This window comes from Anopheles coustani, chromosome 2 (genome assembly GCF_943734705.1).
Source record: "Anopheles coustani chromosome 2, idAnoCousDA_361_x.2, whole genome shotgun sequence".
Lineage (NCBI taxonomy): Eukaryota > Metazoa > Arthropoda > Insecta > Diptera > Culicidae > Anopheles > Anopheles coustani.
This window is the reverse complement of record NC_071289.1, coordinates 30,260,562-30,276,546: the sequence shown is the minus strand read 5'-3', so window position 1 is coordinate 30,276,546 and position 15,985 is coordinate 30,260,562. Positions and strand designations below refer to the sequence as shown.

General features: G+C 48.5%; 1 protein-coding gene across 4 annotated transcripts in view; it reads left to right on the top strand.

The window, feature by feature from the left end:
* LOC131267245 (aquaporin AQPAn.G) overlaps positions 1–15,985 on the top strand; it is a 38,684-nt gene that overhangs the window by 9,592 nt on the left and 13,107 nt on the right. For all 4 annotated transcript variants that reach the window (XM_058270067.1, XM_058270065.1, XM_058270068.1 and 1 more), the window contains exon 3: positions 11,264–11,457. In XM_058270067.1, coding sequence (XP_058126050.1) covers positions 11,264–11,457 — 194 coding nt within the window. The remainder of the gene's footprint in view (positions 1–11,263; positions 11,458–15,985) is intronic.

Below are 15,985 nucleotides of genomic sequence, written 5' to 3'. Positions count from 1 at the left end.
CGTCTGATAACTTGCAAATATGCCCACTCATAAATTTGAACAGAATATTTAGATATGGTGAAAGAAGGTGCTTGGTCGAACTTGGCCCACATCCTTCACTCGAGCCCTACCCGGTGAGAGAGCTCCTTTTTCCAGTGACGAGCCAATTAGCTCACATTTCCTTGCCCAAAAATAAAGCCATCGCCAATCGGCTCCATTGAGTGTTGATGAAGCGACATGCCTGAAGTATCGATTATCGTGAGCGCGTACTAAAACCCCCTTTGGCTCGATGGCGCGCCGTGGAGTGGTGGTTAATCCGTGGACCGGCATGAAAGAAGTTAATCATCCTGCCGAGGCGGGCTACGCCAAAAATTCGCCGTTTTGAAATGGAGCCCAAAAATGGGCAAAATACTTTCTTCAAGTGCCAGCAGCTGGCTCCCGTCGGTGGATTGGGGACCGGGTAAAGTCGAAGAGGTATGGGTCGGTGTGTGCATAATTTGCCCATCGTCATCGTTGTTGTTGTGCCGCGTATTACCGCTTCTTTGCACTTTTTCTCCGATCGGGGTATTGGAGCCCGATCCGCACGAGATTGTGCGGATTTAGCGATTTTGGAGTGCGCTCGTACGCGCGCTTTTCACCTTCACTTCGGCCATTTGGCGTCGCTACTTTTGGGCAAATAATTGAACCATCCACCCGGCGAACGAAGCCGAACGAATCGAAACACACATAAGGGGTTGCATCATGGCAGGCTGCGCCGAGCTTCGGATATGGATTGTTTTATTTGTCTGCCTCGTTGCGTATCCGAGTGGCGGATCGATGTGGCCGTTGTTCGGCGCGTTTAATAAGATTATTTCGCACCTAATGGTGCGTCTATGGTGCGCCAATTGGGGGGGAATATTGGTTCTTTTCTTTTCTTGTTGACTCAGCAAAAGACGACAAGGGTGTGAAGTGAGTTGTGGGTTTCTACTAATGTGTGTGCTTGAGTGTATCCTTGCGCGGGAACTCCGCAGCGATGAGAAGCTGAAGCAGGAGTCGGCCGGTTGTCCTTGCTACAGTTCGATTTGTTACGGATTGTGCTAGAAAACTGCAAAATGGGTGCACTTGAAGAGTCGTTTACTCGTCTGACATTGTGTGAAAAGCTTTTACGTGTTTGCAAAATGCGTCCTAGAGCTGTGCAATAAAACAAAGTGAGAAACATGGCACCATAGCATGGGGAGAAATGTTAAGTAATATTCTAGAAACTGGCTCATACTGACAGACATAAATCGAGACGATAACGATCGCCACAGAATTTACTACCAATAATTAGCATAGTTACATTGCGAATTTGTGGCAAACGTGTTACCGCGCCACAGGCCTGGATTGGAAATTAATTAAACCGTTTGTCTTCTTGATATTTACGATGGAGTCGTGGTCTTATCACAATTGCACCCCGCCTTCATAACATTACACGGGTTGAGTTGCGACTTATTGAACCTTCCACTCCGCACCTCAACGTTGCCCTTTCCTTGTGCGATTTGAAATTATAATTGTTTACCGGTTTCTGCGATGAGTGATGATGAATGTGGTCCGGTTACGGCAGACGTCGATGGGAGAGTCGTGCTGGGACTAATTGGCGAAGAGCGCTGATGGCACGCTCTGAGGGTACCATTTACCGGTCATCAACCAGAAAGTGCTACACCCTTCGGGGCAGGGTGACTTAGCAGCTTCCCGGCGGCCGCCCTTAGGAACAGGGAGCCACCCGGAGATAGCGAACAAGCGATCTTCCTAATGATGCCCAGCATCACCACCATGGGTTTGAAACGCGAGAAACGGTGACCTCCCCTTCGGTGGCTTGTCGGTGCACTTGCCAACTTGTGAGGATGCGCCACCGTGCGCCACGCCGCGTTTACGTTTCGATAATTGCCGAGTGCGAAACAATAAAATTGCACTTAAATATGCATTGCGCTCGCGTACTTAACAACCGCTAATTAGTCCACCTGTGTGCCATTATGAACCACCGGTAGGCACAGCCACACACACACGCTGAGGAGGCTGAACTCTCGGATGGCCACCCCCGAATCGGTCGGTCAATGTTGCCAAAGCGGTACCACAACCATAACATGGACGAAAAGGTCGTCAACCAGGGTGATGGGTGAAGAAAATGGCATATAATTATCCACATAGAGGGGAAGGCAAGGAGAGGCCGATCGGGTGAAGTTGTGGCTGTTCGACAAGTTGTTTGTTGCAGGATTTGAATCTGATCTTTGTTAATCTCAACTTGAGCGTCTGAAGGACGTCTCGGCATCATTTTTGGGGCTCCACGCAACGAAAGTGATCGTGATCTAGATCGGTTTGTACAGCATGGAACCACAAATGGATACAACATCGTCCGCGTAGAGGAAGACGAAGGTTAAGGTCCACTCATCTTTCCTGCCTATATCGGTTACCCGATCAACTGTGGGCAGTCTGTCTAATAGGTAGCTTGAAGAAGAAAAAATGATCCACCACCGGCTGGTCGCTCAGCTTTAGTGAATTTGAATTGGATCTTATCGGATTCACCATAACCATCTCCATATCAATGTAGTCCAGCGAGGCAATAAATTACCCGATCCATCGCCAACGATCAAAAGCTACTGTGGCTTTCCGCCCGGCTAACCAACCAGTAGCCTACGGTTTCATTAACCTGACCCCAACCCGTCACTTGCCACTCGAGCGGCCCATCAATCTAAAGTGCTGCCGCTTCCTCTTCGGCGTTGTGCCTTGTGGATTCCGTGTCGACGACTTCCCTCAGCTTGATCGCGGTGATAAATTAGCGTGAAAACATTTCGCACATATTTACCTCGCTGCACGTGCGGAACGCGCGTCCGAACCAACGACGCGAATCGGTGGCGATCGATGGGATTTGGCTTCGTTTTGTGGTTGGAGTAAAAAGCTTTCTAACAGAAGACACCCTCGTGGACGTTGCGGATAAGGTCCTCTGACGATCCATGAATGAAATCAGTGTCGGAGAGGTTCACTTCGATGATGGAGTGCCATCTTCCACTGAGATGCTCGCTGATGGTTACGCTGTCTATTCCCTAGAGGCAATCCAATGGACCTCACCCTGCGCGATAAAGCTTGGTTACGGCCTCCGATCGCTCCAACCTTGTACGCTTTCTGGTACTACCCGTTTCAGAGCTTAAAATGGTGATAGGCCGCGGGTACCGGTTGTGTCCCAAAATAAATCGGATGGATCTCTCTCCCTCTCTCAAGCTCCCTTCGGGCGTCTGCACCGCGTCAGTGAAGTTGTATAGGTGGCGATCATCTGGACAGGATGGAAGCCCGTAGAGAAAGGCCGATGCGCAGGCCTTTTCAAGATCAGACCACCGAACGATAAATCAACATCCCAACATCGACGTTCCAGCGCCGTCCACTTGGGTGTCGGCCACTGCGTGACATTGGGGAGAAGGTATAATGGCACGAAATTTAATTAGTTTGCACTGCACTTTGACAAGTTTGCGCACGTCACCATCGAGGGGGACGGGTTTGGAGCGGACGACGGGGCTTCAACCGACGCGGTGTGCCCTCAACCTTGGCGTGATCGCATCCGATCGGCGCCTGATGATCGGTGATGCAAGGCAACACCTTCCTCGACAACCCCATCCACAAACCTACCGCGCCACAATTGGCCGTATTTGGGTAACGTTGCAATTTTGGCCCCCGGACCAGACCTAGTCTCCGGGCGGGCGCGTTTGGAAAAGGCGGTGATGTTATCTCACGGCCCCATCGGATAATGGTGCGCGCAATGAGGCGATGGCTTCGAAACGTCTCACGCAGCGTCCGTGAATGGGGAAGGAAAGCAGTAGCAGCCCGTGCGCAAAAAAGATCGCCAGATTTGCGAATAGAGATCGATCGCGATCCGACGAATCCGTGCGCACGGCACAGGAAGTACTCAACGCGCGACCGGTAGCGTCGTTTAGTGTTGGCGTGTCTCGACTTCGGGGGCTATACCGCCGGCTGCGGGTAATTAATTGAGCGATATCGGATGACTTCGCGCAACGTGCGGATCCTTCAGAATGCCTCGTAAAAACTTCGATAGACTCACACTCATTAGACTGTCGGATGTATCCTTGGATGGCCAGGGGTTCCGTTCGGGAGCTGCAGAGCGAAAGGTTAGCCAGGAAGACGAGGTACCGGGCGGCGTACCGTGTAATTTACTTATTAACCATGGCAGATCAGCGGTGAGGTGTGGAGAACTACAGCCTCACGGTGTCTCGGGCGGATGTAATAAAGCTACTAAACGTAACATTAATGTCACGTGAATCAACGCACATTGTTGTGACGGGAAGTATGTGTAAGCGGTACTGCGTACCTTTTTCGCGTGGCGCTTTTCGGCCCCAAAACCAAGGCCGTGAAATAATTGAAACCGATTTTCGATCGCATTTAATCAATCGGTTTTGTGGCCGCAGAAGGAATCACGTGTTGGCGCGTTGCCTACCGGTGGCGATTAAAAGGGATTTAAATTACATATCAGCGTTGAACAGGTCTAGAGTCTGGTGTTACGAGACGTCCCGCAAGGAATGTAGATAACGACGCAGTTGCAACAATCAATGACGTTGTTTCGGCTTACGTTCTTTTCGCAACGATATTGTCAGGTGTTCGCGTCTGGCGCTTTATTAAGAGACGATAAGACTAGACTGATGTTGTCTGGATCCGCACGGCAGCAGCTATGATTTCGATAAACCATGTTTAATCAAATCGATAACTGGACAGAGATTAGTTACCGTCTATCCTATTTACATCCGTTAAGGTTTAGCGAGTTAACCTTGATGCGCATCGCTTGAGCAGATTATTCAGTGTAAACAAACCTCTTCCGGAACAGCCGTAGTTGTTTAATCCTGATCAAGAACGAAGTATGAAGAAAAATTTACTAATATTGACGGTCGTGTTACGCCACAGGAGACTATTTGCTACACTTAATTTCATGTTTAACAATTTCTAATTTGCTCTGATTTAATTAACTGCATTGAGATTGTTCTAGCTACTTACATAAACTGCTACATCTGTGGACCGCATTGCAACAATACCTTCCAGATTAATGCTAATCCGTTCATCGCAATCTGTTCTGTGCTTTATCTTAATCTGATTGCTAGCAACTTTATTCCAATTTGTAGCTTTCGAGTTGAAAGTGGTCGGCAACGGTTTCAGGCGATGTTGTTTTGCTCGCTTCTCACCCTATTATAAGTGTACCGGGCTGCAAACCGATGATGATCACGTTGCACGGCGCATACGAAGCTCCGTTAAAGCATTCTTACGTATTCTCATCACACTTGTGCACACACTGTGCACTCCGGCACGAACGTTACATTCCGGGCTGACCCCTTTTCGAGCGTGGTTTCATCCGCTTGGTTGGAGTGAACCAGGTCGACCGGCCGAAGGAATGGAACCATAAAGTCCACTGTCACGACGCGGAAGATGGACTCGGAATGGATACCACCGGTAACCCTGGACGTCAAAACGTTGTTACTAGCGGGCGTTCACGCTAACCCCCGTCGGGGACCGTTACCTATCCCTTGACATTGAATTCCTTCCTGGCGCATGCAATTGCCAACGGTCGTCGGACAGAAGAAGCGGAAAAGAGCGTGCTATGCGCGTTGCTGATTATCCATGGATTGATATGTCTATGGAATGTACTTTCAACTAATATTTCATGTTCAGCAAGTTGCCTAAATTGTTTACTTTGTGTTATACTAAAAAATTTTTATACATTTAATTTTTTTTTAGAAACATTGTTTCATGCAAATTTCATTTTACATTGTTCATGTTCAACAAGTTTCCTAAATTGTTTACTTTGGGTTGTACAAGAAATTTCTGTACATTTAACCTTCTGTTAAGAAAAAATATTTAATGCAAAATTCGTTGCAATCTATGCAGTTTTTAAAGCACATCACCCTGTGAAACAACAGAATTCGATGTTGTTTTATATTGAAATAAATATGCAACGAACATTTCAATCGTTTTCGCATAAAAGCTTTTCATCCCTCGCAAAACATAGCAAGTCTTTGCTACCTCACCTTCCGCCGGGTTGCGAGACAATCTTTATGCAACTATGCCTGCCTTGTTTCGCAGCACAGTAGCGATGGCAACTCCGGCTACTATTACGCTAATTTGAACAGCCGGTTAAAAACAGTTGTTTTTCCACCTTCACAACACAAACACATACACACATACACACAGACACACGCGCGTTCGCTCGCATGGTTGCTATTTTTCACTGCCAACTGCGACCGAAACGAACCGCAGCTACTTTATGCTACTACCAGTGTTTTTGCGCAGGTGGAAGATGAACATGGAAACGAGCTGGTGAATTGATTCGCGGCAGCCTAAGATTGTTTTACAAGCGTACATCACAATTCCCATTGGAGAGGGTTGACTCGTGGAGGAGAGGTTGCGGCAAGACGTATGTCTACGGGATGGCATTATGGTTGTTTATTATGTATTCGTACCAGCCAACCGGTCGGCTGGTTAATGTTCGGTCGCGTCAAACAAACATGTTGCCGACACGATGTTGCTGATGGATGTTGGAGATGAGATAGCGTGCGAGTATTTCCCAGCTGGAGAGCTGCGACGAGCAGAGGGGCCAGCAGCATCAATGAGCATCGAGCGTAGCGATGAAAGCATAAGCCTTCCGCGTGCCAACATAGATGGGATCCGGTGCGCAAAGACACACAGACACAGCTTGCGTTGGGCGCAAAACTGTGATGCTGCTTCCGAGAGAAAATCTTTCACCCCTAAGCCGCCGCAATGAAAGCGTGTTGAAGAAGAAACACGTGGAAAACGGCAATCCACCGTTGGTGGCGAATACCGCCAAAACTATTGTGAGCGAGGAAAAATAATGGCTATCGCGCATGGAGATGGAAGGGAAAAATTTCTCTTTTAATTATCATAAACACATTTATTATGCAGCCTCCAGGCGTGTGCATTCCGGAATGCAACGATGCAGTGAGGATTGGCGTTTGGCAGGAAGATGGATTGGTAAGCCCGTTCGATCCGAGCGGCCTGCATTCAGTTTGATTAGCTGTAATTGACGCGTATTTTATACGATTCGTTAGTTTGTGCGTTTTCATCTTCTAACGTCGATCTGTCACGCTTCGTGCAAGTCATAAAGTATGATTAGGCTTCGCTGGAAGCTCCTCGATTTGGTTCCGTTTCGATAATTGACGAAGCTTGCGTAGAGTTTGGGAAAGCTGGGATTGAAAGCGAAGGGCAGCGACCCGCGCTGTATCCTTGTGCATGAAACATAATTTGTTGCTGATTATTGAAGCGTTTCCGATAGTTCGTTCCTTTGAGAATGGATCTTGGAGTTGCGAGAAATAGAAATTGGTTACACTGGTTCTGAATTATAGAAGACGAAAAACTTGTTGCGTAAATAAAATTTGTTGCGTAGATAAATCATTTAAATGAAAACGCAATTAAAGGTCACTCAAAAACATGCATTTATGACGTTATCGATGCATGAAGTTCTTGTTTGAGAAAACCGTTAAACCAAGACCGGTGAATCAAGTAAAAATAACTAAGGTCAAACGATGGTCAGGATCGAACTCGATGCTCGCCGAACCGACGTTGCACTTTCCCACCTCTATTTTCCATGGCCTTCACGTCGCAAAACGATTTTTCCGAGATGTCTGCTAAGTCAATTAGCTCCAGTTGACAGATATTGCCAATTATCAGGCTACCGTTGGGGACGAGGTTTATCTTACTGGTTTGGTTATGGCGTTCATACGATACGGATATTGCAACCTTGTTTGTTTCTTTGATATCTCACTTCGTCAACACCTCAACCCATTCCACAATTCACTTAGAACGAACAGATTCAATTTGAAGTTCTAAAGATGAAGCCCTCACGTTGCTCACGTACCAATGTGTCCAATGGGTTCTTATCGCACCCCAATGGCGATAATGTTCTATCGTGTTCCAAGTGTTCCAATGTCTTGCCCCGTCCTCTCTCGAGTCCGTTCTCCACCACGTAGAAATTTCTTGTTCTCGACTTGTTGTTGGGAAGCGTCTCGTAACAACTTTTCAAATAGTCACTTCACATAGCGACACGTTTGGTATGTCGAAACTGATAAATGTAGTGGCGTCTGGGTGGCGCTACTCGCGGGAAAACAACATCCTAATGTACACGTACCAATCATTCTTTTCGAATTGAAAACAACATAAAAGCCTACGACCCCCCTACGCAACCCTTCGGCGCCCTTTCGATGGGTGGCGATAGTTTGTGGACGCACGACGATGTTCAAACACAAACGCGGCGGAGACAAAAATTGAAACAATCTTCCACTTTCGCTCACGATGGTATTTCATCAATTCTTATCTAAATTGAATTTACCACTAAGCGATAAAGATCAAGCATCAGCACGCGCAGGAAATGTACGGCCCCGGTCCGTGCTGATAAGCGGACGCCATATGGCTGGACAGCGTCGATTGACCTATAATGAGAAGTGGTTGGAAGTGTTAGTGCAACATAGGCTGCTCCCGTGTTTTGGTTTCGAAAAATTAAAGGTGTTCTATGAAATTCGGAAAAAAACAAACAAACCCCACTCTCGGCCCAAGAGTTAGTCCTTGTGATCACCTTTTTCGCAACGGCGAGTGTCAGAAGCCAATCCGAACGCATCGATGCATACGGCATGGCATGGACCCTTTTGCGAGCCAGCGGGAGAAGGGCACGCGGCGGGCTTGCGTTCGCATCGGCACGTGAAAGCGCGAACATGACCCGGCGCAAACGTGGTAGGAGACGCAAGGGAAGGGAGACGGAGGCCTGTCGAACATGCTGAAAGGGGTGCTGTGCACTGTGATTTGCAATTCCCTCCCACCCGCTTTTTCACGCGGCTGCAACTTCATCAGGGCGGGCTGGGCCGTGTGATTGTTTTGCTCCGGCATCGATTCGGTTCCCTCGAGCGCCGTCGTCAGTAGATAACTTTCCTTCTTCCGAAACGGAGGCACAAACCGGTGGAAACTCTAGCGTCTAGAGCCGAGAGCGTCCTACAGGAGACGGCGAACCAAAATCCGCGTGCTAGGAATTGATAAAAGTTGTGTGTTGCTGAACCGATCGTGTGTTGGTGCCGTTCTCTGTTTGTGGTTTTATTTATTTTTCAACCGTCGTTTAATGTGAGCAAGTTTTCTACAAAACCCTCGCTTGTGGCACGAAACAGCAAACGAATTGGAAAAGTCGATTCCATTTTTCGTGACCAACGCGACCAGTTGCGTGTCGGCGGTAGTGTGCACATCCCTTGGTGACACACCGGCTCCTCCTCGGATCGCTGGTGAAAAGAAAGAACACATTTAAATTAACCACCATAATTCCCCGGGTGCCCGATTTTCCCGAGGCGACTTACATCGATCCCTCTCGCGTAATCAGCTTGCCGAATCAAAACCATTTCGTCACCGAGCAGCAAAACAAACGGCTCCCGTTTATAGACCTCCTCCTTCCCTGTTTTGGAAAGGAAAACAGCGCGCCCGCTCCGGATGTTGTTGTACATTCGTTGATTTATTATCACTTCAATTCACCAACCCCATCCAACCAGCGAGTCGGAAACGCTAGCTCCTGAACATCAGCGCCTTCGTCATCCTTCCTTAGGCGATTGCAAAGTTTGATCAATATCAAAACACAGTTTGATAGTAGTAGCGGCTTCGGTTCTGCCGTTCAATTGTTTATTTGTTTGGCCGCCAGCCGCCCTGCCTGCACTCGATTTCGCGACATTCCGTTGGCAAATGCCTTCGGTGGCGAAAGTTCCAGTGTCCCAGTGCTGACGTCGTAAGAGTGTCGTGGACTGATAAAATAATTGTGACAACAAACAACACTGCATATCGAAAGTATTCGTCAGCGAGGTGAATTTGCACAATATCGGACTGCCTCATTAAGTGCTTTGCGAACTTTTCCAAAGTGCTCTAGAACCCGGAACACCTTCCGGTCTACTCCGACGCGTCATCGAGATGATACCCATCCTGAGCAAGTTCGATCTGAAAGAAGGTAGTGTAGCGTTACGGTGTACTGGTCTCCGCTACCTGGTGTCGGCTCCGGTACGCTAAATGTTTGCGGTCCGTTTTCATGTGCGTATTATGCAGGCGGGAGAGCAGGAACCACCAGGTATTTGGATCCCGCCGTTGCGGCCATCGCAGACGCGGGCGACGTTGCAGTGGTGGCTTTTGGCCTCGTTTTGCACCATGTAGCTCAAGTGCACCTGGTCCCTCCTGTCCCTCCTTCGGAGGGGTGGGTGAAAAAAAACGGGGGCACATCAACGAAACCCGATGTATGACAGGTTTTGTGCCCCAGAATGCTGAACCCCCTGGCCTGCCCTAGAATGATGCATGATTTGTGTTGATTTGTATCAATTTTATAGCTGTTTTAGATTTCGGTCCGATTGAAATTGGAAGGCTATTTATCCATTCTAACTAGAGTTGTGTTTTGCTGTGAAACTTTTGAGACACCAATCATGAATGTTTGTGATTCGCCAGTGATTCATGAGTTGCCAGGATTTGTGGATTTGGCGACAAAAACCAAAAACCACGGCTCTTTAAGCGTTCATGAATCTGTCGTCCAAAGTTTCAGATACACTAATTTGGTTTAAAAAGTTATTCTGATCTGAATCTAAATCGGAATTGGCACAGCTCTAATTCTAACATGAATTGGAAGATAGGATTAGAGACATCAACACATTGTAGCACTGTGAAACGATTCGTTAAACAAAATGAATAATTTATCATTTATGTCATGGAATATCATCCACTGAACATCTCATGAGTTCCTATGAATTGATCCAAAGTTAACAAGGTTGATAAAGGCTGAAACGGCTTGTGCTCTTGCTCAACATTTGGCTTATACATTATCATATCTATCTTCCTATCCTTCGTAGCCGTAGTTTTGACGTAATATGTAGTCCTGATGTCCCGATGGGATTGTCAGGCTTGTTTTGTTCAGATTTACATGGATTGAAACATAGGATTTGGGACGTCTATTGATCATAATACTATGAAGCAAGTCGGTTTCCCAATCAATCGTTACACTGAACGCTTCAAAGAACTTCAAAGAACTTGGAAACCGAAATCAAACTTTAGGAGGGCGATAAAAACCTCAACTGCTTCTGCTCTTGTTCAACTTTTCCCCTACAAAGATTCCGATACATTTACCCCCGATTTCATCCTAGCCGTAGTTTTGACGTAATACTGTGTGCCATGCTGGGAAAACGATAATGAAACAACACCGCTGAGTCCAACACTAATCGCATTTCTCGTTCTCTTTCCCAATCGTCGGTCCCATCCGCAGGAGTGAAACAGATCGTCGGCGTCTCCGATATCACCGAAAATCGCAACATATGGCGAATGCTGATCGCCGAGTTCCTCGGCACCTTCTTGCTCGTGTCGATCGGCATCGGTAGCACGACGGGCTGGACCGACTACAGTCCCACGCTGACGCAGATTGCGTTCACCTTCGGCCTGGTGGTCGCCACATTGGCACAGGTAGGTAACGTGGTACCAGCAGCAACAGCAGCTTCGTGCGATCCGCTTGATTTACGGACCAGTTTGTCCACTTCGCCAACCGGTGTACGACCGCTGACCTTCGCGACCGATAACGGATCATGGGCCTTTCGCGTGCGGCGACCAACCGAGCGAGTCCTGTGGTTTATTTTGTGAATGAATCTCGTTCACACGAGTTTGGTTAGGGTTTGAGGAAGGGGGGGACCACGCTCGTCGACCTCCCTCCCCTCTTCCAAAAGCCCAGCCTCGAGGGGCAATGAATGATTCATGCATTCGCTGGCCAGTGGATCCTGTCCTGGGGGTGTCCTTAGGAGGCTTAGATGAATTTAGATTGCTTCTTTCTCGAACTTCCAATCCGTTTTGAATGGCACCGGTAGAGGGCAGGTTTGCCTGCCAGTTGAAGGGGGGTATCCAAGCGGAGGTAGAAGAAGAAGAAGGACACAAGTCTACCACCGCTCGTGCGGACAACTCTCCGGTGTTGGAGATCTTGAGATCAGCACCCAGTGCCCTAGGGCATGGTCATTATTGCTAGTTCTTTTCGCTTCACGTGTGACTGGAACGTGTTTGTGCACGGGTATGTGCACTACTCTCGCTCCCCTTTTCCACCACCCACCGTTTCTCCCGAGGGGGGGTTCTATAACCCGAGGTGTGCGATTGATCCGTTCTGCAGCCAGGAGAAGGGGTACTTCAATCAAACCATGCTCATGTTGGTGTCTCGTTGATGTCAAACCGTACGACTCTGCGACTCGCCTTTCGCCAAGTTCAACATGTACGTGTCCGTCAGTCCGTCTTCGCACACTTACCCGAAGTCCTCCCGTCTGTCCTGTCTTAAATGATCGATCGTGTTGGAGGTGCGCAATTTGGCCATCTAGAGAGCTGGGTAAAGCCCTCCAACGGCACGCTGGGAGATGCTTTGTTTAAACGGCTCGAGAGGATATTGTTATCGTGTTACGCTGGACTCGATTGGTCGCAGCCTCACAACCGGTAAACAATTTATTACTTCATTTCGAAATCAAATCAGTCACAGGTCGTTGCATTAAAATGATCTCTCTGGTCTTATTAAAATGATTTGAGCTCGTGCACTTCAGACACTGGGCCTGGGAAGGTTAAGCGCAGGACAAACCCCGTTGAGCCCTATCGTTTGGGTCGGGTTACACCGATCTCTAATGCTGCCACACAGCGTTCGGTTTGCTCCAATTATACTCTCCATATGCGAACACAACGATTTCTTCCGATAGCGATCGCCTCCACGTGCCAGAATGATCACTAGAGAGCCCAGATTTCATGCGCCTTATCCTTCACCACACATCATCAGCGTCGTGCGTTTTTCCAGATACGCAACCACCACGACGAAGGGCTTGGCGGAATGCCGTTGAAAATTCTTTCGAGTGCATTGGAAATCCAACCAAGGCTGCCGTTGGTCGCAAGTGCTACAACGGACGCGCAGGCGTCCCAGCCTACAGAAGGAGGGACCGATGCGGACGATCAAACAGCGATGTTTTTGTTTTAATAATAATAATTGTTATTACCGAGACACGATAATAATCATTACCGAACAATAACCCGGCTATTAAAGAAGATTAGAATAGCGGGATCGGTGCCCTCTGACCGCGGGGTGGTGGCATGCGGGTGCATCCCATAATCTCCAACTGCAACTACCATGGGCGATTTGCTTCCCTCCCCGACGACGGCGGCAATGTGGCGCGACTGCGGTTTACAAGCCGTTCGTCCAACGCAGGGAGCACGATATCTAAGCCGACGTAGTGAAGGTGAAGGTAAGGGATGGTCTTGCTCTAAACGGGAGGCCTCCGCGAGCCAAGGGGGGTGGGTGATGAGACCTGGGTAAAAAGTCAACACATTCTCAACCTCGACCGGGAGGAATTTTTGCCAATGACGTCAATCGGTGAGTTTACCGGTTTAATGGCCGTCTAGTTCCGCTCGGAAGGACTGAGTTCGGCACGCCTGGCAAGACCTAGAGAGTCGGAATGATCAACTGGACAAGGAGCTTCATTGCGCTGTTAAATTGTTCCACCACGTGCTAACAATGACCCACGGAGGGACTGATGAGTTTCTAGGTTAACCACCTGACAGACAGGCAGTGCAATGTTGTGCGCACCCTTTTTCTCCGTCATACGTTTTGATGTGGGTAACCATTCGGATACCGTAAGTCAAGCCATTGGATCGGCGACCTTGGACTGACGATTTAACTGCAAACGGAGCTCCGATAAACACGACCTAGCACGTCCTCAACCGGTTTCGGTTTAGAGATTGTCAAATCAATGTCCTGACAACTGGTCGATCTGATAGGCTAATGTCCCACTGTAATCATCCGCGTGTCATTTTAATTACCCCTAATCTTTTTTTTTTATTATTATTAATCTCAAACTCGTGCACTGCAGAAGTAGCCCTCTCCAAAAGGGAATCTCTGCCCGAGTTGTAAAAGATCAATAAAACTTCAGCTGTAGTGCTGCCCGTGCCCGCCAAGTGGTTGGTTTAGCTACTTAAAGCGGTAAATAGACGATTGCCCGTAACAAGCACTCGTAAAGGGGATCAGTGGGGAAGATAAGGCAGACCTTAGCAAAACCCCCTCGACCACACACATCGCCAAGGTGCCCAATTCGGTATGGCTGGGGTGGTGGCTGATAGCGATGTGAAGTGGACAAGTTTGTTGCTTCCTCGACAGGCTCGGGGGGCGCCAGCTGACTCTCTCCTCTAATGGGACAGTGATGACAATTTACGATTTAATTACCCCCTCATAGCCTGGAGCTTGAGGATGTGGACAGTAGTAGTAGCAGTGGTAGTAGAAGTAGTAGTTATGGTAAAATCGTCCGGGGAAAGCCCTTCCCATGCCCCCAAGGTCGGGGGTAGTTGTCCCTGTGTTCGCTGAGTCCGCTGTTGCGCTAGTTTTATCTTCCACTTCTTCGGAGTCTGTGTATGTTTGACTAATGCGTACGATAATTAAAAAGATAACAACGGCTACTGCCGGCTCGCGTACAACACCCGGCCAATACCTGGCCACCTTTGCAGAAGACACCTGACGGTCGAAACAAAGGGTATTCGGTGTTGAAGTTCGGTTTCGGGTAAATATTGAATCTACCGCAAGGCACCGTTCCGTAAGGCCTGCAAATGGCGGCTGCTTGGGGGCCAATATTGACACTAGCCGATATTTCAACGACGTGCTGCAAGAAACCGTGAAGCCGGTGAGTAACAGCACATCCGTAGAAACGGGTCTCTAGTTATTGCACCAACTCGACCAAGCACAAGCTGCAGCTCATTTAGTTTGCAGATGGTACAATCAAGGTGGGTAAATATGCCGTGCGACAAACGAGGCGGCTGTAGTGTACTGGACTAGATTCCGTTGTACCGACACGTTTAGATTCAAATCTGTATGCAAATAGGTAGGCACGTCTCCGGGTTGTACCCTAAAATAGCAGGGCGCCTGCAGATAGCCACGTGATTTGGAGGGGAAAAAAATCTCTTATATTCTTTCACTGTAAAAGAATTTGGTTCGTTGCGATAAGAACTCGAAACATAACCTGTTCCAAATGAAGAGCATTTTTTAGTTCATCTATTGAGACATTGGATTTGATGAATATAGCTTCTAACAGCCCGTTGAACCTTCATGGTCACTATTGCAAAACTATTGTTTCGTGAATCACATTCACAACAATTCCCACGAATCCGTGCTCCGCCGGGCGGCAGATTATAATCATTCGCGTACGTGCTTTTCGATTCCAAGGGATCCCTAGCCTAGCCTTGCCGCTAAACATCGCCAACTCAGTGGTAAGCAATTCTTTCCACCTTTTTTCGCCAAATTATCGCCAAACCCTACTGACGTCGGTTGATCACCGCACAAGATTGCGAACGGAAAGGAAAAAGTCAAAAAGCGCCTGCAAATCTCCATTGGAGAACTGGACCCCACTCACCAGTGCAGTATCAACGGCAGCAAAAGGGTAACAGCAGTGCGCCCTGATGGCCGAGCCGCTATGTCGTGCTACACGAATCCGAAGCATTCGTGGCTCGGTTTCGCGAACGTACACACACGTTCAGGGTCAGCGACTGTCACCGGCGCGCTGTCCAGGGCGAGCTGTCCGGTGTGGCTACTAGAGTGTCCCCGGTGTGCCCTCGCAGATCTTGATCAACCTGATGGCAGAGTACGTTAAAACGCACCCCCCCAAGGGCTCAAGATTGCAGCTCCCGTGGCACGAAAGTTCGTTCACTCGCGTCGAGCAAACGGTACGTTTTCGATAGCGAATTTATATCACCTCTCCTCTACCTTTCCATTCCCATCTCCAATGTGGCCGTCCCCCGGAGCTGGAACATGTGGTGCGTAGGGTGGAGCAAACATGCTCTGGCACGACGTCACTGAGTCACTTCTAGGCTAGACGGCAATTGATTCCACGCGGCGTTAACCTGTCAACGCAGGCCTCAGGTGCCGTTCGTATGGATTTGTTGAAACCTGCCTGCTGGTTTATGGATTCCGAGCGAACGTTGGGCGTGTGGTTGGCGG